Source organism: Heterodontus francisci, unplaced genomic scaffold, assembly GCF_036365525.1.
Source record: "Heterodontus francisci isolate sHetFra1 unplaced genomic scaffold, sHetFra1.hap1 HAP1_SCAFFOLD_1570, whole genome shotgun sequence".
In the NCBI taxonomy this organism is placed as follows: Eukaryota; Metazoa; Chordata; class Chondrichthyes; order Heterodontiformes; family Heterodontidae; genus Heterodontus; species Heterodontus francisci.
The window spans coordinates 36,378-62,797 of record NW_027140787.1 but is presented as its reverse complement, the minus strand read 5'-3'; the positions used below and the strand labels follow the sequence as shown (position 1 = coordinate 62,797).

General features: G+C 39.3%; 1 protein-coding gene across 2 annotated transcripts; it reads left to right on the top strand.

Annotated features, from left to right (window-relative positions):
* Positions 1-1,590: 1,590 nt before the first annotated feature.
* On the top strand, positions 1,591-23,081 carry LOC137361128 (serine/threonine-protein phosphatase 2A 56 kDa regulatory subunit alpha isoform-like). 2 transcript variants are annotated; one of them, XM_068026059.1, is made up of 6 exons: positions 1,591-1,697; positions 9,658-9,708; positions 10,930-11,049; positions 13,769-13,896; positions 20,888-20,989; positions 22,297-23,081. In XM_068026059.1, the coding sequence occupies exons 3-6, from the start codon at positions 10,933-10,935 to the stop codon at positions 22,442-22,444; spliced, it is 495 nt and encodes a 164-aa protein (XP_067882160.1). In that variant the 5' UTR covers positions 1,591-1,697; positions 9,658-9,708; positions 10,930-10,932; the 3' UTR covers positions 22,445-23,081. The 2 variants fall into 2 exon arrangements, with proteins under 2 accessions (XP_067882160.1, XP_067882161.1); XM_068026060.1 differs by lacking the exon at positions 1,591-1,697 and adding an exon at positions 4,159-4,351.
* Positions 23,082-26,420: the final 3,339 nt, after the last annotated feature.

Here is a 26,420-nt window from a genome sequence, read left to right as displayed (position 1 = left end):
GTGGCGTTGAATCCACAACATAAAACTGGCCTTTATTGCCACTGAATTAGGTCACAGAAGCCTGTTGTGAGAAATATAAAATGATAGAGACGTTCTGCAGTGATCTTAACCTGGAATATTTTACCAAAAGTCTCCCTCCAGACCCCAGACACATTTATCTAATTGAAAAATATCTTTCCTCCTTTTAAAAAAAACTTGATGGTGAGTGATGTGACTAAGGGGGAAACAAATATAACAACCTAAATTTTGCTGTAGAGGCTAACAGAACTCACCATTATTAAAGTGTAAATTGGATAGCAACTTGTGGCGACTACACATGTGCAGTTTGACACACAAATCCAGAAGTTGCTGTCCATGTTGCCCTAAACTCGGCAGAAAATGTCCATTCCAGTGTAAGTAAGTTTATAATGGTATGATAATCTTAATTACTATGAAACATCTCTCTGACACTGAAAATCACTTGTACAGTTGCAGAGTCTCATTGCTTCAGCTATAGATTATTGTTAGACTTTTTTTTAAAGTTTTTTTTTACTTTTTCTTTCTGCCTCTTTTATCTTTTAATCCAATCTTTTGTTCCCTCTCATTATTTTGCTTTCTATACCTGATGTGGCATTGAATTATTTTTTTTTTATTCATTCATGGGATGTGGGCGACGCTGGCCAGGCCAGCATTTATTGCCCATCCCTAATTGCCCTTGATTCTATTATATTCTAACTGATCCTTCCTGGTTCAGACTCTGCACTGCTCATTAACAATTTTTCAATCTGGCTGGTTAAGAAGGTGCACACTTCCTTGCCCTGTTCACATAAGTCCTAGATCCCCTGTATAGTGCGGCACACCATTTTGATGCACTCAATTACAGTAAATTCTAGTGCAAAATCCCATAGAAAGTCTGTGAGAAATTGCAAGTGTAATTGTTCACCGCTGAGGGAAAAATGCGGCCATATATGTCCATTTAGCCTTTGGAACATAACAAAGAAAGACTTGCATCTGTATAGTCTCAATGTGCTTCACGTACAATGAATTTGTATGAAGTTAATCATATGGTTAATATTATAGTTAATTGACTTACAACAATAAGAGGAAGTTCTGCACTGATTTAAAAAAAAAATTATATCCTTATTCTGGAATACGTCTTTAAAAATAAGCAGTTTTAAAGTTTGTCATACTCACTTGGTTTCTAGAAAATCAGTTTCAAACTGGCTGTGTGTGACTATTTCCATTAAGCTTTTATACATATTGTGACGTGGCATCCATGTAGTGTTGATTGAACTGAAAAGACTGGTTGACAGACCTATGAAAATATTACTTTGATTTGTACAGACAAAATGGGCAGCCATTTCAAGTTCACCATTCAATTTATATGTACGGGTGAGCCCAGTTATAATTTCCAGCACTACATTGGCATTTAGCCTTCAGTTGGTCGTAAATCAAAAGGTAAATCAATATTTTGCTTCTATATTTCAAATTAGCTGAATTCAGCTACATAAACAAAATTCCATTCAAAATCCATGTTTGAACTTTTTTATTGGTCCTTTCAATATTCAGAGGGATGACTTGGGCTAGTATTCACTAACTAGTTTGTTTCCACAGGGGTTGTAACTGGGAACCATATAAGTTTTGCTTCTTGTCTTTTCTTCTAGTTAGCTTATTGTGTGGTACAGTTCTTGGAAAAAGATGCAACTCTCACAGAACCGGTAAGTTTTATTAATTTACATTTAGTAATTCTAGATTTTACTTATTCAAAAAAAATCAGCATAATTCTCTTTGGGGGTGGGGGGGTGGAAAGAGCTCTCAACTACACTGACAAAACAATTCTGAATTCAAATATACACTCCTCTAATTACCTTTATTTATCGGAAAGTCATTTTAAATGTTTGCTGCAAGCACAGTTTTGTGAATATTTCTGTTAAGTGGCTTGTAATGTGGGCAGCATGAGTAAAAGTAAAAGAGAACTGGATATCTTTAACATTTTCTGGTGCTTTTGATTTAAACTAAATTCACCTTATTGAGATGGAACTTCTGTAAATAAACCACAAGCAGGAGACTGGCAAAATTGCTACACAGGACTTTCAGTTTAAAGTTGATTTGGCCTCAGATCTTAATTCCATTCTTTTTTGTAGTTGCATTTCTTTTGAAAAATAAACTTTTGGTGAATTTAGTGCTAGTCAAAGAAATTTCATTGTTAATAAGTAAAACATTTTCCAAATTTAGATACTTGAAAGCTTTTTTCCCTTTTATGTTGTGCCCCTATAATCACTAAAAAAGGTGACCAATGGGTTTTTAAATCGAACAGTCTATTTTTGTCTGCTACTTCAGATGAAAAATGTGCAGAGATCAGTACTGCTGGATTGCCAATAATATTTATTTAGTACCTCAAGCTCCCAGTAGAAATAGATAGGAGTTTTTAAAAATGTTACCATGGCCCAAAAGTGATGTCATTTCAACATTCACATTATTTTCCTTTGAGAACACTGGACGTCACTGCTTCATCAGTTTGCTTACATGAATAGAATGTTCAAGATTGTTGGGTGCTATGCTGGATGCAAAATTGATTTGAAAAGGACAAAAGAAATCAGTGGTTTTAAAGGATGCTTTCCAAGCCCTTTATGTGCTTGATTTTTCATTTTTTTAAGAAGCTGTTTTTTGTTACCTAGTTGATTCTAGTTCCAGAGCAAACACATTCTGATTTAATCCTAGAAATTAGAATCATGGGATTCCCAGCTGATGTTTCTGCATAAGGACTATGCCCACCCACCATTACCTTCCTACTCACTAACACTGCCAGAGGCTCACTTCTCTGGACTTCTTCGAAGCACTCTGTGGGAAGGCTCCAATTCAACTCTGAAACAGTGGCAGAGTTGTGTCACCTGATGCAATCTGACCTGCCTCACAAACACAACATTGCATGTAGATCTGAAGCTTATTTCAGACTTTATGCTTTAGGCCTCATACTTCTAGCAAGCGCAGTACACTGCTGCCTTTTGGTCAGTACCCTGGAGTGCTAGGGAGAGCAGCTCTTCTCACAGCTGCCTTATGCAATATAACGTGCATCTCACCAGTCATGAAGGGTCGAGTGCTGGGCCAGTTCATCACTTGTTCCCTGACTTGACATTTAACTTTTGACCATCACTTATTTTCTCCCTTCAGCCATGCCAAAATCTATCAGGTTGCAGTGTCTTTTGAATGTTTATGAAGAATAAGAATGCTTGCCGCTCTAAGCCACCATTTCCCTTTAACGTATGCCAACAGTACAATTTTCTGGTCATTGCATCATTAGTCTAGCTTCCAACAACAGATCCAAACTGCACTTGGAGCTGTAAGTATGCATGTTATTATCACACTCGTTCTGGCTGGATTTGCACCAATTATAAACCATTTTGAACTGAATTTCACCGGGACATGAAAATCCAGCCCCTAGTGTCGGCGTGGAATGCTCCTAGGTCAGATATATAACATATTAGGTGCAGAGTATAAGTCCCTATACTCAGCTCATATCCTAAAAAAAAAGCCCTCATCCACTACACCAATTTCCATAGCAGCTATCACAGGCTTCTGAATTTGGTTGTCAATTAGTGCCAATTTGTCACAGTTTTGTGCTGTGAGTCTACATTTACCAAAAGTAAATGTTGAGAGTACCTATCCTCATTTTAAATAAGATCTTTCCTGCCAATGGAGAGAGAACATTAATATCCCATCAATCTGAATTGGATTTGAGCTCAAGTGCCAGAGGTGAAAAGGCAATGTGCACTAACTTGCTGTTGCCATCCCAAATCCTTTCAGTTTTTCATTTTAGCTGTTTGCATTAAAGATATTTTGTTCTAATTGTGTCCGAGCTGAAGTTATAGTGCATTACAGCAGTTCTATTTTATGAAAATTTTGATTTGACTTGACCAATTATTTTACAAATCACAGGATTACATTTACAGATATATGTACTGTTGATCATTGTAATCTTTAAATGGGGGAGGAGTTCCTTTCCTCTGAAGAAAGCACATCTGGCTTTACATCAACTTGAAGTTCAGTTTTTCAGAAGTGAGCTGGTTGCATTTTTCCTTGGACCACATTTAAACTGTGATTTTTTTTTATGTAACTGAATTATTAGACATTTTAGTAATTTTTCTTAGTGTGTTGCTCTGTTTCAAATAGATTTCAGGTCTGGAAAAAGTCAATTCACTTATGAAGTTGCTGCAGAATTGAGAGGCCATGTAACATTGAACAACTCCAGGATTTTCAACTTGCATAGCTTAATCAAGAGAACATAGTACATAAAAGAGTACTTATCTGAAGTTATTGTTAGTCATTGTAAAAGCCACTGAGGATCAAGGAGATAAAGGATGAGTTAGGCCAGGTAAGAGGAGGCTGAATGATGAGTGATAGATGTGAGGTAATAACCTGAATTGCATCAAGAAAAAATGCTCAATAAGTATCCCTTGTCAGTATTGTCAGTAGTTTATTGGGACAAACCTATTGTAGGGTTAAACCTGTTCACATTACCAACTTTATTGGTACTAATTTGGTTTGAATTATTATGTCAAATTGCTCCCAGCACTATCAATATTTCATCCCAATGTTATATAACTTGAAATGCACTCTCACAACACTGAGTTTGGAAAGACAAAATTCATAATTGTACCACTAGGTGTTTCCCATATTTTAAATAGACATAGTATCCAAATTTCACATGCTATCCCAACATGTTACTAAAATCTATTGATAACATTAATTATGTAGTGCTGCAGAAGAGCAAGGCATTGAGAACTATGGTGCAAATGGAGCATCAGTTACTAAGTTTAGGAATATGATTGGGAGTCTTTAACAAGGGGCTAGGTGGCATTATTCAAGACCCTCCCATGGACCCAACCAGAAGTAATAAGTGTGTCTTTCTGCACACTTACTACTCCAGTGAGGTTTTACTTCCAGTTCATGGTATATTTGTCAGAGTGAATGCCCAGCCTCCTGTGGGGGTTACACCAGTTTTTTCACCCATTTTGCCTGCTTGCATGTTGCTCTCACCTTCCAGCTTTGCACCTTCAAAAGGCATACATACAGCAAAGCTGCTGGCTGTCAGGGGAGAATATGAGAGCAGCCTTGTGGACAATGCCCATCTTTTTTTGATCTTTTTACCTGCAGTAATGGAGAATGATTTGAACTCAACATATTGTAAAGATGATACAACTTCCCCAAAATGATAAACAGAGCAATTATCAAAAGGTTTTCTGTAAGATAGCCCAGCCCTCCCACCCCTAGAAGAACTGGCTTCATCTGTAAGAGGATGACTAGTGACAGTAGTTCCTTCCCTTTAAAGAGGATGCACTAAAGAAGCAGCCAGAGGGAGTAAATTCAGCGTTCTGCACCCTTGCTACTCCAGTCAGTTTTTTTTATTCCACCTCAGTATATTTGATGGAATGAATTTAATTGATGCTTCTTTGCTTGGTTTGATGAAGGCAAGGATTTCCTGTCTGAATGTAACCGTAACAGCCTTGGCTAACAATGCAGTATGTGCTCATTTGGATGAAGGTATGCTCACTTTCCAATTGGAGGATACATTTTTCCACTCCCTTTGGCTGTGCACCTCCAAAAAGCAGAATTTGATTTTTTTGCAACTCAGCTTTGCTTTTAATAAGCCTGATTCATGGATCATAGTGTAAACTGTACTGTCTGATATAATTGTTTTTCTGCAATCTGAAGAGCAGAATACAAGAAGACTTATGACTTTTCCATTAAGCACATTACAGTAACAAGGGTATTCTATTTGACCCTGAACATTGCTACATTGTCAGATATTGTGCATGTCAAGTCATGCTCTGATTTATAGGGCAAAGGGTTTGCGTATGAGAATAGTGCAGAACACAAGTAATATCTGCTTGAAAATCATAACTCTCAGCTGCTAAGTTGGGATAAAAATATTACCTTACAGACAAAAAGAAAATTGTTTATCTTCACTGTTCCAACACACTCCTGTCCAGCCTCCCATGGTCCACCCTCCATAAACTTGAAGTAATTCAAACTCTGCTGCCTGTGTCCTAATGCGCACCAAGTCCAGTTCATCCATCACTCCTGTGTTCACAGGCCTACATTGCCACCTGGTTAAGCAACTCCTCAATTTTAAAATCCTCATCCTTGTTTTCAAATCCCTCCATGACCCCTCTTCCCCCCTATCTTTGTAATCTCCTCCAGCCTTACAACCCTCCAAGAGATCTGCACTCCTGCAGTTCTGACGTCTTGAGTATCCCCAATTTTAATCACTCCACTATTGGCAGCCGTGACTTCATTTGCCATGGCCCTGAGCTCCAGAATTCCCTCCCTGCACCTATCTGCCTCTCTTCCTCTCTATTGTTTCCTTTAAAATGTACCTCTTTGACCAGGCTTTTGCTCATCTGCCCTAATATCTTCTTACGTGGCTTGGTGTCACATGGTGTTTGATAATGCTCTTGTGAATTATCTTGGGAAATTTTACTAAGTTACAGGCACTATATAAATATAAGTTGGTGTTACTAAAATATTAAAATTTCAATTAAATTTGTAACAACAGTATAGCGAGAATGAGAGGATCTTGAACTGAAGTTAGTCTTTTCAGCAGGCATGGAAAAAGACGAAGAACGGGCATGTCAAATAGAAGTGCTTAAACTAGATACCACAGAGGAACAGCATTCATTTGAGAAGGAGAAAGAACACCTCAGGTAGCAGCAACAGTACAAAGAAGTGGGGTGAAATACTTGTTTGAGAATCAAGTACAAGAGAAGCACTGTTGTATTGTAAAGACTCTTCAGAAGCATTAGGCAGATGGAAATATGAAGCAAAAAGGAAGGAAAAGTTAAAAATAAAACAGGTTATATTGTACCTTTCACATCCTAGGTACAACCAACAATGCTTTTCAGTTGAAGAATTACATTTTGAAGTGTAGCCACTATTGTTTTTGTTGGTAAATATGGCAGTCATTTGTGTAACAAAACATTAGCAAAGTCCCACGAAGAGCGATGAGATAAATGACTGTTATTCTCTTGTATTGATTGAGGAATGAATGCTGTTTTTCATGGAAAAAGTACAGTTTTTATACCGCATGGCAAAGTATTTTTTCCATCCAGGTACACTGGGACTTTGGTTTAATATGTCATTTGAAAGACTGCACCTTCACGAATCCAGCTCCCCCTCAGTATTGCATTAAATGTTAGTTAAGATTGTGTTCTCAGGTCCTGGGATAGAATTTGAACTGACAATCTTCTGATTCAGAGGCAAAAGTGCTACCACTGAACCAAGCTGGACTTAAAATGATCAATTCGCAATACCATAGCCACTTGAGTACAGGTACAATCATTCAAGCCCATGACCTGGTAGTCAAATCAGTTTCTAAAATTCAAAAATGGGAATGACATGGAGGTTTTTTGTGGGCATTTGAATTATTCGTAGGACAGTGCAATGAGATGGTGGAACTCAGGCAGAGGGATTAGTGTCAGCATTTAGTGAAAAAGCCTTGAAGGAATTTTTGCATATAGAACCTGAACTTTGTATGGACTATAGTGTTAAGTGTAATTCTCAACTGTTCCATCCCCACACCTGAAGATTATAGACATATGTTTAGGCTGCTGTGGAAAGTGTCCAGTCGTACATACAAAGAATTAGTGCTGGAGATGTGAGATATGGATTCACTGGAGAAATTAACTTATACTAAGGGACTTATTTCGAGGTGGTCCTCCAGAATATTTATATGTTTGGTTACTTAACGAGTTAACTCTGAACTAGTGTTGTCCGTTAACCACTAGTCACATGTGCAAATTGGGAATCCAGATGTGTCTAATTGCATTTCTGACTAAATAAAAAATGAGATAATCATGTGATCTCAATACCCATATTTGCATACTGTGTCAATGTGTACTTTGAGCTCTCGAGTGTTTATAAGTAAAATGGTAAGATGAAAAGCAGAATATGTGAGTGTTATTGCTCGGTGTGAATGCTTTATTTCCTTGGTTACTGACTGGTGGTGGATGTTAAGCAAATATACATGTGAAATACATTTACCTGTATTGTGAGTTTATGTAGGATTTTTTCAAGTAAAATTAGTGCATGTGGCTAAATTGGTGTCAGCAATTTCCATTGGACAGCACTGCTCTAATCAAATTGGCCAAGAATGCCAATCATTGTGTAGCCTCTCAAGCATAAGGAAAATGACAAATGGATGGTAAAACAGAGGGTTATATTAACTGATGAGTGAGTAGCTTGTTGAGCTAGCTGATCAGCCAGTATGCTGTGAGCCCATGCCAATTTGCCTAGAAGGGAGCCATTCACAATGTTCAGTTTCTTGCTGGGTGGGGCAGGCTATGGGAATGTTTTTGCTTGGACGAGGAAGGGATGTTTAGCCTGCTTTGTCCCGGGCAGAGAAATATACTTAGCAACTTTTTGCCAGTTCATTCATTCTTTCTGTTCTGCTAGACTGTGTGGAAGTGTGCAGGCGAAGACGCCATGAGGGGTAAACCATTCCACCACTCTACCTCTCGCTCCTCCTTTAAAATGCTCCTTAAAACTTGACCAAACTTTTGGTTATCTGTCCTTATGTGACTCAGTGTCAAATTTTATTTGATATTACTCTTATGAAACACCTTGGGACATTTTAAAGGGGCTGCACAAATGCAAGCTTATGTTGTATGGTCTCACATTTAACCAAAGATCCTCCAAATTCTAAAGTTAGTGAAACATTGCATCTTGTATTATCTTTTGAACTAAGGAGCTTGAAATTAAATGTAATTGAAATAAATCAGTTGTGTTGCTCTTTTGCTGATGTTTAATTTTTCTGTTTAAGCAAACTTGATTTTAGGTCACAGCCATAATCACATGGTGTGATAGTGATTATTCTTCTACTCTCAGAAGACTAGGACATAAGAGTACTTGTGACATTTCAAGTAAACAAATCATAATATTGGGTGTTCTGATCAACCCTAGGAAATGCTCGATTGCTAGATGTTTTGCATATTAAATCATACTTTGGTTCTTAGGGAGCAGGGACTCATTTATGGGAGTGGTCCTTGGCACTGAGCTTGAAAGTATTGTTTGGTACAGCCCAAAAATTTTGACTCTGTTTCCCAAGAATGTTTTTCTTTAAAACAGGGCATCGCATTAATCTTGAAGTTATTCAGGAGCTAATTCTTCTTGTTTTGGTTTTAACCCATTATGATCGTCACACACCACAGGGACAGCAATCTTCATTGAATAATGAGAAAGACCAATAGTCTGGTTCTGCATTAATTTTGTAATTAATTTTTAAAAGTCGTAATTGGCACAGTCTGAAACTCACAAAGCAAGGCTGCATTTAAGAGTGATAATCATTTGTGTCCAAATTTATTTTTCCGATAATGGAATTTTATTTACAATTGTGGTTTATTTGTAAATATTCTACTTTGATATGGGTTTGCAAACTTGATATTGAAATATACTCTTTTTAATATTTGTATAATCTTTGTTTAATGCTCAAAGATGGTCTATTTTTAGAACTTGAGATACAGCAGCCATCTTATTTACTTGTACAGCTAAATTAGACTTTTCTTAATCTATGTAGAAATCAAGAAGTGTTGTAATTACATTGTGATTCACTCTGTTGCAAATTAAAGTATATCTTAATTTATGATATACTTAATGTAAACATATTTTTATGGTTTACTGTAGGTCATTAGAGGATTATTAAAATTCTGGCCAAAAACTGTCAGTCAAAAAGAGGTAAGTTATTCACCTTCTCCTACAACCTTAACTTTTTCAGTTGATCACTTGAATATATTACTGCTGTATATGGTGTTTAAAATAGAGTTGCTGTCCTTCTGTGGCCTACTTAAAACTTACCTGATTTTTGGGCTTATTAGTACAAATGGTGCTTTATCCTCAGTAAAATGAAGTTAAAGAGGCCTATGTGCATATTTTACATATTGAAAGCAAAGCAACCATTTTATACTAAGGAACATGGTGCAGGAGGGAGGGCTTCAGATGCTTGGGATGTTTTTGGTGCAGGCTTTTGGATAGGTATATGGATAAAGGAGAATGATGGGGTATAGATTAAATTGTCCTTGACAGAGGGCAAAGGATCGGCACAACATTGTGGGCCGAAGGGCCTGTTCTGTGCTGTATGTTCTATGTTCTATGTTCTATGAAAACAAATTCTGAAAGGTCCTCAAATGACTGGTTAGATAAATGCATTTTGTGGTGTGGTGTTGAACTGTACAGACAATGAAAGTTCCAGTATCGTTCTTTTGTCTGTCACTGTGCTGAGTTCATCGTTGGGATGGGTAGGAGGCGGTGTGATGTGGGCACAGCAATATGGATGCTACAATTGGTCTCCAAGTCCCAGTCTACGGTAGGGTAGGGGAAATCGTCCACAATTCTCACAATCTGATACTTTTCTTCTAGAAGTGTGCATATATCTTCCCTACTTGGTTAGGATAGTAGCAGGATCAAATGTGATCCTGCATAATCAGATAACCTGGAATACTCTTCATGCAGCCTCGTGTTTGAAAGATAAGCACTTTGGAGAAGGTTCCACTGTTGTCCCTGAAGCCATGTGCAGCATGAGGAGCTGCCTTCAAGAGAGGAGGGGGAAAAGATTTAATGAGATGTTATTATTGCCCTTTCTGTGGTCATTGTTAGTGGGATGTATAATTTTCATAAATATTTTTAATTGGTTGACTCATTGATGCAATATAATTTTATTTGTTTTCGGGATGTCGGCCTTTCTGAAAAAGCCATGTTTATTGCTGCCCTGGTGAGCTTATTGTGGCCTTTGTTGTGCCCCAGACCACCCTTCAAAAAATATGTAGTTTCAGACAAGAATTGCTCTTTGTTGAATGGTAAAATTAATTTCCTATTCCATACACTAGAAAGGGAATAAACATTTTGAGTTTGGCAACTTTTTTTTATGACTGATCAGTGCAACACACTGTCTTCTCTTAGGTCATGTATTTGGGTGAAGTAGAAGAAATTTTGGATGTGATAGAACCTTCTCAGTTCAAAAAGATCCAAGAACCTTTATTCAAGCAAATAGCCAAGTGTGTGTCAAATCCACACTTCCAGGTAAGGGGTTTGTGTCTGATGAGCACAGCTGTCATAATTGTTTTATAATTGCGCTGTTCTGATATGTATATTTATAAATCTCAGTCTCTTTTCCCTGTTGTGACAATGAACCATGGTCATTATTATAGATCATTATGGACATTTCCACTGGACTCCTAAAAATTAATTTCTAGGAAAATATTAAGGTAATAGAATTGTGTGCTATTCATCAACTTCTATAATACTAGTGGCAGCATAACAAGAACTCTGAACCATATAAGAATTGTAAAAAAAAAGTATTACAATTCGTTCTTAACTATTTTTGTAAAATTAGCATACCCAGCAAAGGATGTTATCAAAGAGGGCTTTCTAAGATAGGATACTTTATTAAATAAATAATGCTTATGACATCAGTGACTGCAATAAACTTCAATGTTGAAGGTACCACCGCCTCTCTTGACCTCTCCTTGTCCGCCATCCAGTACTGGATGAGCAGAAATTACTTTCGGCTAAATATTGGGAAGACAGAAGCCACTGTTTTTGGTTCCTGCCACAAATTTTGTTCCCTAGACACTGACTCCATCTTCTCCCTTGTAACTGTCTGTGGCTGGGCCACATTGTTCGCAACCTTGGTGTTGTATTTGACCCTGAGACGAGCTTCCCACCACTTATCTGCACCATCGTTAAGGCCACCTATTTCTACCTCCATAACATCACCGTTCTCCTCCCCTGCCTCAGCTCCTCTGCAGCTGAAACCATCATTCATGCCTTTGTAACCTCTTGATTGGACTATTCCAATACACTGCTGGCCAGCTCCCATTTTCTATCCTCCATATTCTTAAGTTCATCCAAAACTCTGCTGTCTTTATCCTAATTTGCACCAAGTCCTGTTCACCCAACAGCCCCTCCCTGACCTACATTGCCTCTCAGTTAAACAACACTTCTTTTAAAATTCTCATCCTTGTTTTCAAATCCCTCAGTGGCCTAGCCCCTCCCTATCTGTGTAATCACCTCCAAGATATCTTTGCTTCCAATTCTGGCCTCTTACACATCCCTGATTTTCGTCACTCCACCATTGGCAGCTGCCGAGCGCTGGCATTTTCTCCCTGAACTTTTCACCTCTACCACTCTTTTTTTTCCTTTAAGGCGCTCTCTAAAACCTATCTTTCTGACGAAGCTTTAGTCGTCTGCCCTAATATCTCCTTATGTAGCTCGGTGTTAAATTTTTGAAGCACCTTGGAATGTTTTCCTATATTAAAGACGCTATATAAATTCAAGTTGTAAAGGCAGACTCAGTGGTGCAGTTGTTCACCTTGTTTAAATTCAGAAACTGATGGATAAATTACAACTGCTGACTGCCCATTTCTCACCTTAAAGGGTGGCTGGCAGTTGAATCTTGACTGCGACATTTATTCCAAGGTGCACCTGATGCAATTTTCAGGCAGTAAATTGGTGAGTAGCATAAGGTCCTCCCACCAAAGTGAACTGAGGGGCTGGACCCATGGGTAACCCCTCGGGCTATATACACCAAATATGGGTTTGCTGTAAAATGTACATGGCCTGCAAAATGGTTGTGAGGCAACTCCTGTATCGAAGAAAACTGATCTCCTCTGCACTTTTTGGAACGTTAACTTGGTGCTGTTTTGTAATGCATTTTTTTTTACAGATTTTTATGAATAAAGTATATTTTGGGGGAGAAAAAAAGAGTAGCATGCTTGCTTTTTTCTGGCAGGAGTTTGCTTAAATATGCAAATCAGGTTCTACTCCAATTGTAGAGCCCTAATTGCAGTTTTCAAAGACAAATCAATTGACTGTGCATGTCGCATACTCTGCCCATTTGCACCAAGTGCTGGGCAGTCGAAACAGTGGTCCTGGTGGGCGTTGAAGAAAAGATCCAAAATATCTGCAGGAAATGTTTTGTGGGAGCAGGAGAGCTCACAATATTGTACGGCCGGTCCACCAACTTACAATGGGTGGGAAGTCGAAAATTGTCAGAGTGAGCATCTCTTTTTGCTGACTGTAAAGGCAGGTTCGTTTGGGCAGTTATAGAACCCAGTCCTTATTAGCACTGGGCCCTGCCAGAAACTCACTCTTAGTTTAGCACAGATTTACATGAAAAAGCATCGGTGGTATGCGAGCGTCAAGATTAGAATACTGTTGAGGCAGAACAGAAAAGAAACTCTCCACTTGACTTAAAAAAAAGTTCAATAATCCTTCATGCACCTGTCCTTTGCATGCATACAAGAGGAAGATGTAAAATAGGGTAATTGACTTGGAATCATTTTCATTTTCCTTCTGTCATCTGTCATTAATTGTTTCATGTACACTATGATGGTGTTTTTGATAAAAGTAGAATTAAATAGCAGTTCAGCAATATTGTGGAAGTTACAAGCGCCCCTTTTTCTTTGCGTAAGCATGAAATTGTTGTCTAAATTCCGGTGGGATTAGGAAATGATAACTGCTTCTACTTGTTCTGAAAATGAGCTAAATTTATATTTGGGAATGAAGAAAAGTATGATTGTTCTTTTTGTAACTGGTGCAATTTCATATATGGAAAGGAAAGAACCAGTTACTTGACTTCTCCTTTACTACCCTCGTTAGTGCACCTGACCATCGGGTCTAAAATATGGCATGATGAAAACATTTGTTTAGGTAATCATGTCCTACATCTTCAGTGAACAATCTTGTGAAATTATTTATTTTAAATTGGGTGTTCTCAAATGAATTTTTGTCTCCACAGGTTGCAGAAAGAGCTTTGTATTTCTGGAATAATGAGTACATTCTTAGCCTGATTGAAGATAACTCTGACAAAATTCTACCAATTATGTTTGGTAGTTTATACAGAATCTCCAAGGAACACTGGAACCCGTAAGTTCTTTTCATTGAAAATGTATGTATATATTTTAACTAACTTGGTGCTTGCACTATGTCTAACAAAATGATAATCCATTCTTCGAATAGCCAAAGTTGTTTTTTTACACGTAACGACCACAGATAGTCTTCTCCTGTGGTATTTTAGCATCAGTTTTTGATGTTAGTTTTACAGGTTATAGCTACAATACAAAGATTTTTTGTCTTTGTATCTTGCAGAGGTAGCTTTATATTATTCTGCAGGGGGAAGGGAGTGAGCCAAAAGGCATGGTACATGTTGATACAACGTCATAGCAAGGGTAGGTATTGAGGTCCTACGGTCAGACTTTCAGGAGCTAGGGAGGAAGTTAAAGAGTAGGACCTTGAAGGTAGTCATTTCTGGATTGCTCCCAGTGCCACACACCAGTGAGAGTGGAAATAGTAAGATAGGGAGGATCAATCTGAAACATGGTGCAGGAGGGAGGGCTTCAGATGCTTGGGATGTTTAGACCAGTTCTGGGCAGGTTACATCTCAACAGAACTGGGACCAATGTCCTCGCAGAGAGGTTGACAGTATGGTTGGCAAGGGGATGGGCATCAGTATATTGAAATAGAAAAGAGAAATAAGGTGCATAATGTGAGAGTGTTGGACAGTACTAGAAAAGGAAGTAGTTCCTTACTAGATAGGAGCTGACTGAGAAGGTCTAAGAGGAATGCAAAGACAGGATTACAATGCATGTATGTAAACGCATAAAGTGTGGTGAATAAGGTTGGTGAGTTACCAGCACAAATAGCGGTATGGGAATATGATGTTGTGGTAATAACAAAAACGTAACTTAAAAATATTGAGGACTGGGCTCTTAATAGACAAGGATATAAAATGTTCAGAAACGATAGAGAAGGAAAAAAGGGAGGTGGGTGGCAGTACTGATTAGGAAAGACATTCTTTTGTTTGAAAGAGGGAATGTCCTTGAGGGGGCAAGGACAGAATCCATTTGGTTAGAGTTGAGCAAAAAGGGTATGCTCATGCTTCTTGGGGTATTCTATAGGCCTCCAAATAGTGAGAGAGATAGAGGAGCAAATCTGCAGGAAAATCAGAGATGTGCAAAATGTGATATTAGGGGACTCCAATTACCCAAATATAGATTGGGATAATTTTAGACTAAAGAAAGGAGGGGGAGAAATTTCTGGATTGTGTTCAGGTGAAATTCCTTGATGAATATGTTCTCAGCCCAAGTGGAAAGGAGGCATTGCTGGATCTGGTGTTGGGAAATGAGGTGGGCCAAGTGGACCAAGTGTCTATCGGGGAGCACTTTGGCAAGAGTGATCATTGTATCATAAGGTTTAGACTCGAAATGCAGAAAAACAAGGAATGGTATAAGATAGAACAGCTAGATTGGAAGAGGGCTAATTTCAATGCGATGAGAAGGGATCTAGCCAGGACAAAATGGAACCAAAGACTGACTGGATAAACTGTAATAGAACGATGGGTTATCTTTAAGCAAGAGCTGCTTCAGATACATTCGAACAAGGGCAAAAGGTAGAAGAACCAAAAACAGGGCTCCTTGGATGATAGAGATAGAGATTATGATGAATCAAAAAAAAGAGGGTGTACAGTGCATGTCAGGTGAATTCCTCAAGTGAGAGCCAGACCAAACACAATAAGCTGAGAGGGGAGGTGAAGAGGAAAATAAAACTGGCAAAGAGAGAATATGAGAATAGAATGGCAGTCAACGTAAACGGGAACCCAAAAATATTCTACCGGCAGGTAAATAGTAAGCGGGTAGTAAGAGGTGGAGTGGGGCCGATTGAGGACAAAGAGGGTAATATATGCTTAGAGGCACAAGGCAAGGCTAGAATACTTAATGAGTGCTTTGTATCGGTGTTTGCTAAAGAAGAGGAATCTGACAAAATATTGGTAGAAGTGGAGAGAATGGATAAGATAAAAATTGAGAGGGAGAAGGTACTGGAAAGGCTGGCTATGCTTAGGATAGGTAAGTCACCTGCTCTGGATGGCTTGCATTCCAGGTTGCTAAAGGAAGTAGAGGTGGAGATAGTGGAAGGGCTTGCCATAATCTTCCAATCTTCCCTAGATATGGGGGAGGTGCCAGAGACTTGGAGAGTGGCACATGTGACACCCTTATTCAAGAAAGGGTGTAAGGACAGTCCTAGTAACTGCAGGCCAGTTAGTTTAACATCAGCCAGCACAGATTTGTAAAAGACAAATCATGCTTGACTAATCTAATCGAATTTTTTGATGAAGTAACCGGGAGGGTTAATGAAGGAATGCAGTGGATTTTGTCTATATTAATTTGAAGAAAGCATTTGATAAAGTACAACATAAAAGGCTGGTTAATAAAATTAAGGTTCATGGAATAGGAGGATCAGTGTCCAACTGGATAAAAAAAAAACTGGCTCAAGGAAAGAAAACAGCAAGTCGTGGTAAATGGTTGTTTTTCAGATTGGAGGATGGTAGACAGTGGTGTTTCCCAAGGGTCAGTGCTCGGACTACTGTTTTTTTTGCTATATATAAATGACTTGGATCCTGAAATACAGAGTAAAATTTTAAAATTTGCCAATGATACCAAACTTGGAGGTGTAGCAAACAGTGAGGATGATACAAACTGCCTGCAACTGGACCTAGATAGGCGAGCGGAATGGGCAAACACGTGGCAGATGGAATTTAATACAGACAATTGTGAGGTGATGCACTTTGGCAGAAGGGATAGGATAAGGCAATATAGACTTAATGGTGCAGTTCTCAAGAGTGTGCAGGCACAGAGGGACTGGGGATGCATGTACATCAGTCTTTGAAGGTGACACATATTGAGAGAGTGGTTAGCAAAGCATATGGGATCTTGGGCTTCATAAACACAGGCATGGAGTACAAAAGCATGGAAGTTATGTTGAACCTTTATAGAGCTCTGGTTAGGCCCAACTCGAGTATTGCATCCAGTTCTGGTCACCAGACTTCAGGAAGGATGTAAGGGTCCTTGAGAGGGTGCAGAGGAGATTTACCAGAATGGTTCCAGGGATGGGGGATTTTAGTTACAAGGTTAGGTTGGAAAACCTGGGGTTGTTCTCCTTAGCGCAAAGGAGATTGAGGGGAGATTTGATAGCCTGTCATAATCTTGCACACCTCTAAGTTAGACAAGGAAGAACTGTTCCTATTAACTAATGGTACAAGGACCAGGCGACACAGATTGAAGTTTTTGGTCAAGAGATGCAGGAGGATTAGAACAAAGAACAAAGATAATTACAGCACAGGAACAGGCCCTTCGGCCCTCCAAGCCTGCGCCGATCCAGATCCTCTCTCTAAACATGTCGCCTATTTTCTAAGGTTCTGTATCTCTTTTCTTCCTGCCCATTCATGTATCTGTCTAGATACATCTTAAAAGACGCCATCGTGCCCGCATCTACCACCTCCGCTGGCAACGCGTTCCAGGCACCCACCACCCTCTGCGTAAAGAACTTTCCACGCATATCCCCCCTAAACTTTTCCCCTCTCACTTTGAACTCGTGTCCTCTAGTAATTGAATCCCCCACTCTGGGAAAAAGCCTCTTGCTATCCACCCTGTCTATACCTCTCATGATTTTGTACACCTCAATCAGGTCCCCCCTCAACCTCCGTCTTTCTAATGAAAATAATCCTAATCTACTCAACCTCTCTTCATAGCTAGCGCCCTCCATACCAGGCAACATCCTGGTGAACCTCCTCTGCACCGTCTCCAAAGCATCCACATCCTTTTGGTAATGTGGCGACCAGAACTGTACGCAGTATTCCAAATGTGGCCGAACCAAAGTCCTATACAACTGTAACATGACCTGCCAACTCTTGTACTCAATACCCCGTCCGATGAAGGAAAGCATGCCGTATGCCTTCTTGACCACTCTATTGACCTGCGTTGCCACCTTCAGGGAACAGTGGACCTGAACATCCAAATCTCTCTGTACATCAATTTTCCCCAGGACTTTTCCATTTACTGTATATTAATAATGACCTGGAACACACTGCCCACGAAGTGGAGACAATCACTGATTTAAAAAGGAAATTGGATGGGCAATTGAAGGCAATAAACTTACAGGGCTATGGGAATTGAGCGGGTGAATGGGACTGACTGGCTTGCTCCACGGAGAGCCGGCATGGACTCGATGGGCTGAGTTACCACCTCCTATGCCGTAAATGACTCTATTGTTATCTGTCCATTGGATAGCTGGGTTAAAACTACCTCACTTGTACTTTGGATCCATTTCAGCCTTCAGAGAGAGGAGACCTTCACTTCATTTGTCTGAACTGGGTTTGCATTTTCACCTCCTGCTGAAATCATATTTGTGTTGTACTCATCCAGTCCATCCTGAAGTGGAGTAAGACACTCTGTTTAGGGAGTCTCTCTCTTTCTATCTGGAGTCAGGTTAAAGCGTATCCGCGGATTCAGACTCCACTACATTATAACTTCAGTGTCAGTGCACGCTGGTGTTTTGATTGTAGTGTGAATTTTTAAATTGTTATTGTTTAGTTGATATTAGTTCTCCCAGTGTCAGCCTTGGCTCAGTTGGTAGCACTCTTGCCTCTGCGTCAGAAGGTTGTGAATTCAAGTCTCAGTTTAGAGACTGGAGCATGGAAATCCAGGCTGACACTCCAGCGCAGTACTGAGGGAGTGCTACACTGTCGGAGCGTGCTGATTTTTGGTTAACACGTTAAACTGAGGCTCCATCTGCTCTCTCAGGTGGGTGCAAAAGATCCCATGGCACTATTCTGAAGAACAGGGTAGATATTCCTGATGTCCTGGATAATATTTATTCCTCCATCAACGTCACAGAAAAACAGATTACAGATTAGCTAGTCATTATCACATTGCTGTTTGTGGGAACTTGCTGTGCACAAATTGGCTGACATGTTTCCTACATTACAACATTGGCTGTAAAGCACTTGGGGACATCCTGAGGTTGTGAAAAGCGCGATATAAATGCAAGTCTTTTTTTTTAAATGCATACCCATGCAATCTTCTGAGAGAGGCAAAAACTCTGAGGCCAATTTAGGAAAACTCCTGAGAAATTCCTTTCTAATCTTCTAAGGCAATTGAGAAAAGCTCTAGGAGACTGTATTAACTCATAATTCCTACTATTCCGCTGCATAACTGGAAATGCCCTCCCTTCTCAGGAACTTGTTCATCTCCCTTTTGAATGACTGCAGGGAATCCTTAGTCACCCCATGCTTCAGTAATCTATTTGAGGGAAATGACTGTGAAAAGAAATACTTTGTAACGTTAAACATAACTTCTTGCCTGTGTATTTTATATGCATGCCTCCTGGTCTTGTCATCCCTATCCATCTCAAATATCCTACCCAACTGAACAGAGTTCCTTAAGATTTTAAAATCCTCAAGTGTACTACTACTGATCCAGATCGTCCAATGAAAATACAAAATGACTCCTGACAACACAGCGACCCGCTGACATCATCAAAGCGCTCCAAGCTGCGCACAAGCGCAAATGGTCTCCTGCGCTCTGAGATGCTGTGCATGTGTAGCCTACGTCTTGCTGTGCCAGGACTAACTGGTGCATGCGCAGGAAAATGCTAAATGGCACATGTGCAGGAAAGCGCGCTCCCCCCTTGGCCACTCACTCCAGGCCGCTTGACCCCTTTCCCCTCCGGCCGCTTGTTCCCTGCTTCTCCCTTCTGCTCTCCGGCTGCTCACTCCCTGCTTCCCCCCGCCCATCCCTCCAGATGCCAGCTCTGGGCCGCGGGCCGTTTCCCTCCTCTCGGCCATTCACTCTGCCCGACGAAGCAAAGCGGGCCGCAAGGGGTGATGGGGCAATGTAGAATGCCTAGAGCCGGCGATTGGAAGGATGGGGGTGTGGTTGGAAGCGGGGAGTGAGCGACCAGAGAGCGGGGTCGGGGGAAGCAGTGTGTGAGCGGCCGGAGAGCAGGGTTGGGGGGGAAGCAGGGAGTGAGCGGCCGGAGAGTGGAATGGGGTGGAGTTGGGGAAGCGGGGAGTGAGAGGCCGGAGAGCGGGCTGTGGGGGAAGCAGCGAGTGAGTGGCCGGAGAGCGGGATGGGAGTTGAGGCGAAACGGGAAGTGAGCGACCAGAGAGAGGGGTCGGGGGATGCAGGGTGTGAGTGGCCGGAGAGCGGGGTTGGGGGGGAAGTGGGGAGTGAGTGGCCGGAGAGTGGGATGTGGTGGGGGAGTGAGCGACCGGAGAGTGGGATGGTACTGAAACCTCACAGAATTACTGAGGGTGTGCAGCACTGTCAGAGGTGCTGTCCTTCTGATGAGACGTTAGAGCAATATTCAGTGTATCAAACATGTCCATTGTGTGCTGCCATGGGTTGAAGTTGTTTTTCTGTGATAAATTGAGCAGCACCATCTTTAATCCTGGCAGCTGCCTGAACGTCACGGACAGTGATGTTTCAGTGAATGAGGCTGCATTTGCGCATGTGCTAGTACAGTGCCACCTAGTGGTTGCATTGTCAGCAAACACAGCCATGTAAATAGCCCCAATTCCTTGAGGCTATCCTGATAATATAAGAGACTCAAAGAGTGGGTATCATTTTAGTCGTCGTCTGCAACTTCAGAAAATGAAAGGTGTATTTTTTTGTAAGTTGATACTTTTGTTCAAAATCCCTAGATAGAGGCCATTCCACCCAAGTTAGGTCATCCATTATGCAGAACCCAATTATTCCTCCATCACAGCTTCCAGCTGTTTATTAATTAATTCCATTACTCTAACTAGAATGCCAGTCTGTATGTTGAGCACTTTTTGTGTGAAGAAAAATTTCTTGACATCACTGCTAATTTTACCCTTTGCTAGTTTGAACTACATTGCTCAGTTTAGTGTTTTGGATCTACCATTCTATATTGTTTTTCATCTTTGATAACTCTATAAGATCAGACTACAGACCTTTTCAGTTTATTTACAACATCTATTTCACACTATTCTTGATTCCATAAATACTTCCATAAGTGTAACCATAATGTACATTTAAGTAAATGCAAACTTGTTTTACAGAACCATTGTAGCACTCGTTTACAACGTACTAAAAACATTAATGGAGATGAATGGGTCACTATTCGATGAACTTACAGCATCTTACAAAGCGGAAAGACAGCGGTATGCAACCATCTTCCATTTATTATTTTATATTTTCCCCCTTTCTAAGTGTTTATTGGCTCTCTTCACTGCATAGAGAAAAAACAGATTGAGGGTGTGGAGAAGCAAGCTGTTCTACTGCTTCTTCAAATGGCCCTCTGTAACTCTTTAGCACAATCTGCTCTCTTGTTTTGTTTTCTTTTCCACCTTTGTGAGAGTGAGGGGGGGAAAAGAACCTTGTTCTCCTTTCAGCCTGTCTCCTGATAGTTCAGTTGACAGCTGGAACTTGCTGTGTATATCTTGTGGAACTACATTTACCATCTTGTGATGTATGTTTGTACACTGACGTGCTGTTGTACCACTGGGCTGCTCTTTTCTTTCTTGGGTTGCAATCTTCATTAGTTGACTTGTGACAAGCTCAGGCCACCTTTTCATCAAATGTATTACAACATATGAATGGCTAATGAGCTGAAGCTATTTAAATGTGGTGCCTGTGTATAGATAACTACTACTGTAAGTTTTTGACCAAGTGCCTGACAAAAGCTGTTTTCAATGGCTGTAATTGTTTCAATTGTCCATAATTGTGGCATTTTAAAAATTATACTTGTCATTTTCATTTCTAATAATATGAGCCACCAAGTTTGGCCACGAGTCTTGAATTTCTGTGCTGCAGAAGATCAATAATAAAATAACAGAAGTGTCATGTACCATTTTGGTCATTTTAGTTTTAGCTGAGGAGTCACAATGTGCAGTAGCAAGAACTGTTTGATTGAGTGTGTTTATGTAGCATGATGCAAATACACTGCAAATTAATCACTCATTTTTTTTATTCACTAGGATGGCAAGTTACAAAAATCTTTACAGTTGTCCACTGACTTCTAAATTTGCATGGACATATTTAGAACAAAAGTTAAAAATTATCCTTTTTGGAGCTGAGCAGTGTTTGTGCAACAAAATAAAAATCATACATTAAGGAAATGTATAGCAGTCTTACTTTCAATAATGTCCATTTTAAAAGTCATAGACCTTTTGTATGGCTACTTTATTATAAGAAAACCAGCAACATGTATTTTTTACGTGAAGAAATGTTTAATGGTTTCTTATATTTGATGATTTCTAGTCAATATTGAAAACTTATAGAAAATAACTCTGAGGCCCGTATTTTAAAAGTTCCATTAATATATTTTACTCTTTAGTTGCAATTAAAGATGAATTACAGAAAACTATAAAGTGCAGTTTCTTAATTTTAAAATTCTCTCTAACTCTACTTCACAATACCAGTACTAGTATTGCACTGTTCACTAATAAATTAATGTTTAATCTTGCAGTGAAAAAAAGAAAGAACAGGAGCGTGAGGAGCTTTGGAAGAAACTTGAAGAGTTGCAGCTCCAGAGGAGCCAGGTGCTTGCTGGCAGTTTGCAGAACAATACCCACAATGTGGAAAATGCTCAGAACAGTAAATCAAGTGCCAAATGACCAGCATCAACAACTGGCCAACAGCTGCAGGCTAGGAGTGATGGAGCATTTCATATATATTTTGGAATATGTGTGGGGAAAAATACATTCACAAGGCAAACCTTCAGCAGTATACTTCCAAAAAAGACCAGCTTTTTTGATGAGCTGTAAATTATGTTAAAAGGAAAAGATATGAACTTTGAACGTTACTGTGTGACCACATGATATTTGTAACTTTGTCTGATCATGAATTTATTATGTCACTTTTTAGAATTCACAGAGAATAAATGAATTTATCATTTGTGACCAGAGTGAAAATAATTGGTAAAATTATGACTTGAAAAAATAATTTTTTGATTGTGCTGCACATAGAAAATTAGTCAGCTATTTAAATATAGATTTTTCCTATTTTATATGTGCTTCTCACAATGCTACAGACCTCGAGTAACATGAAAGGGAGTGAGTTATGCATACACAGAAAACATTAGAAATTCAAGCATAAAATATTGTATGTTTTTTTTCTTCAACTAGTCTTTCTGATGCTGTGCCAGAGAATCATTCCATTCTGTAAACCTATGGCAGTGTGAAGCTCTTTTGTAATGAGACACCTTATTTGGGGTTTTGAGCAACATTCAATAAAATCTACATAATATTTGTATTTGGATCTCAACATTATTAGCTTTTATATTTTATGAAGGAAGGTGTTGCACGGTTTCTGATAGAGCCATATGAATCTCAACTGGTTGCCCTAAAGTATAAATGTTTAGATGTCCAGTCCTAGACTTTCACTTCCTAAATAAAGGAATAGGGTGAACACAGTAAATCGACAGTGTTCATTCATCTCTGGGATCTAGTATTCAATCTGTCCCAAATGGGATAATAAACTTTCTGCTTACAGCAATGGCACTCTTAATCCAGTTCCTATTGGCTACAGGCTGCATATCATAAATATACATAACTTGGGATTCTTACTCCGATTTCTTGGGGAGTGCAGAACGGGGTGCTTTTCTAAAGTTGTGGTACCAGTGCATTTTTTTTTTTTAGAGCAGAGTAAAATGAAGTTCACTCTGCATCTGGTTGAGCTTTCCATGGATCTCTAACCAGTACTGATAGTGTGCAGTAGGAGTAAAAGTATAATAAAAATATATTACCCATGTAACATTCCTCAGAGCAGAAAGTTATATCGGCAATCTTAATCCTACGCATCTTTTAATGTAGTCATATGCTGATAGTTTTTTTAAAATTTTCTTGCCTCCCTGGATGAAATTGTCTTTATTCACACAGCCTAATCACAGCCCACAAAAAATGTTGACACTTTGCATTGTATCAATAAGACCATTTTTATGCAAGTCAGAGAAAGTTGTTATGGGACCAGGCATGTTTCAGCGCAGAAACCTTGAAATAATTTTATTTTAATTTTCCACAAACAATAAGAGAAAGGTTTATTAAATAAAATAGCAAAAAAAGTAAAGTGGAGAAAGCAGTTTGATGGGGAAATTTAAGCAGTTAAGAAGCATCAGGCTTGGGAGGGGCTGCAGACAGAGTGAGAATATCCACTGACTATAGCTTGTGTATTACAGTTAGTGTGTGTAGATGTCATGTCCACAATGAATCAGATCACACGCTTGATAACGTATAAAATAATAGAGCTTATTAGAAGATGGTAATTCCGTTAGCAGTCAGAAGACCAAAATCACCACTCTATGACTATCTGAACTCAAATAGATTTACTGTCTTCAACTCATTTCACCAATGTATTGAATAATTTGAAACAGTGTTGTGATCAAATGAAATTGCTGCTACTGCTGGTGTCTGGGTGGATCAGTTAATTGTATCTGTGCAGGTCATGATTATTTAGAATATGTCAGATAAATATGCATTGATGCTCCAATAAGTTTTGTCCATGAGAAAAAGGTGCTAAACAAAGCCTAATCATGTGTCTATGAGGAGAGATGGATAAATGAGTGCATATTGTTCATAAATGCTCTTGCATACCTGTAAAATGATACATGGTAAAGACACTTAATAAGGAGAAAACTAATTGGTTGGAATGTATGACTGACTGGAAGAATTGTAGTGGTATTTAGTCCCAGATTTTCTGATTATCTAGTGCCTGAGATCTTTTAAAGCATGTTTCTTGCTTTTCTATTAAGTAGTTTGCAGGTCATTTAAACCATTAACTTCCTCTGATTGGAGTGTCGGTTTTTTTTTTACACACCTGCAAAGGAGCTTGTTTATGTTGTAGTTGCAGTTTTGATGACTGATCTAATATGCCATTTCTGTTCATAGATGCTGGTAGAACTGTTTTTTCAGCATTTTCTATCTTTAATTTCAGATTTTGAATTTTTTTTTCTTGGGTGCAGTGTTTAATTCACTGCCATTTCTCTTCCAGCAAAATCAGCCATGAAATCCTGTTTCTTTGCCATGATTTCTCTTGTCTTTTTCTTCCTGTTTGCTATTATTAAGTCTTTCCCTTCCTGTTTGTGACTGTTTATTTACCAAGGCTTACTTTCACAGCTATTTCTCTTTCCTCAGCACCTGCTTCCACCACCAACTCATTCTGCAAGGATTCCAGTTGAGCTATCTCCTTTTTTCAGATTCACTATTCCTCCAAATACTGTTCTGTGTTTCATGCAATCCACCCTCTTCATGCTCCACCACTTATATGATCTCTCTTCAGCAATGTCAGCTTATCTATATCGTAGCTGTCCTGGTCCTCAGTTTCACGTCATATTTCATCTCATCTGTCACTTGAACAAAGGAATACTTTCTTTCAGTTAACAGAGACTAGAAGCGCATTCTTGGATGCCAGATAATCCCCTAATCCATAATCCTTTCACTTTCTTTGCTCTGTCTCCCTATAACTTCTCTCCCTACTGTATTTTCACAACTCCTTTCTGACCCTGAGCAACTTGTCCTCATCAAGGACGTTAGTTTTGACATCTATACTTCAACAAACTTATCGGTCAGTGTGGTGAGGAATCTTCCCCTCGTGAATGTCACCCCTCTTATCTCCAGCCTTTTTAATTCTTTGGGACACCACCCTCTGGCCAGTTATCCTTTTTCAATCTTTTCATTGTCATCAGAGTGCAAAATAACGTTAAAAAGACAAAGTTGGGGCACTCTATATCTGAAGGCACGCAGCATTCGCAACAAGATTTGAAGGCACAAATAGAGATAAATGGGTATGATTTAATTGCCATTACAGAGATGTGGTTACAGGGTGACCAAGAGTGGGAACAGAATATTGAAAAGATATTTATTTAGGAAGGATAGGCAAAAAGGAAAAGGAGGTGCGGTAGTGCTCTTAATAAGGGACGAGGTCAGTATCTTAGTGAGAGTATCTTAGATCAAAGGATCGAGATGTAGAATCAATTTAGGTGGAGCTAAGAAACAACAAGGGGCCGCAAACATTGTTTGGAGTTGTTTATAGGCCACCTAGAGTAGTGGTAATGTTAGGCACGGTATAAATCAGGAAATTAGAGGTGCATGTAACATGGGTAATACGGTAATAATGGGCTTCTTCAATTTACATATAGATTGGGTAAACCTAATCAGTACTAATGCTGTGGAGGATGAATTCCTGGAGTGTGTATGTGATGGGTCTTTGGTGCAGTACATTGAAGAACCAATTAGGGATCGGGCTATTTTAGATTTAGTATTGTGTAATGAGAGGATTAATTCATAACCTTACTATAAAGGAGCCTTTGGGAAATAGTGACCATAATAATGATAGAATTTTACATTATTTGAAATTGATAACGTTCATTCTGAAACAAGGGTCAAACCTGAACAAAGGAAGGTATGAAGGGCAAGTTGGCTATGGTGGATTGGGAAAATATCCTAAACGATTTGATGGTAGGCATGCAATGGCTATTATTTAAAGAAGTATTACATGGTCTACAACAAATATACATCCTCTAAGACACAAAAACCCAACAGGAAAAATGAACCTACCATGACTAACAAAAGAAGTTAAAGATTGCATTAGATCAAA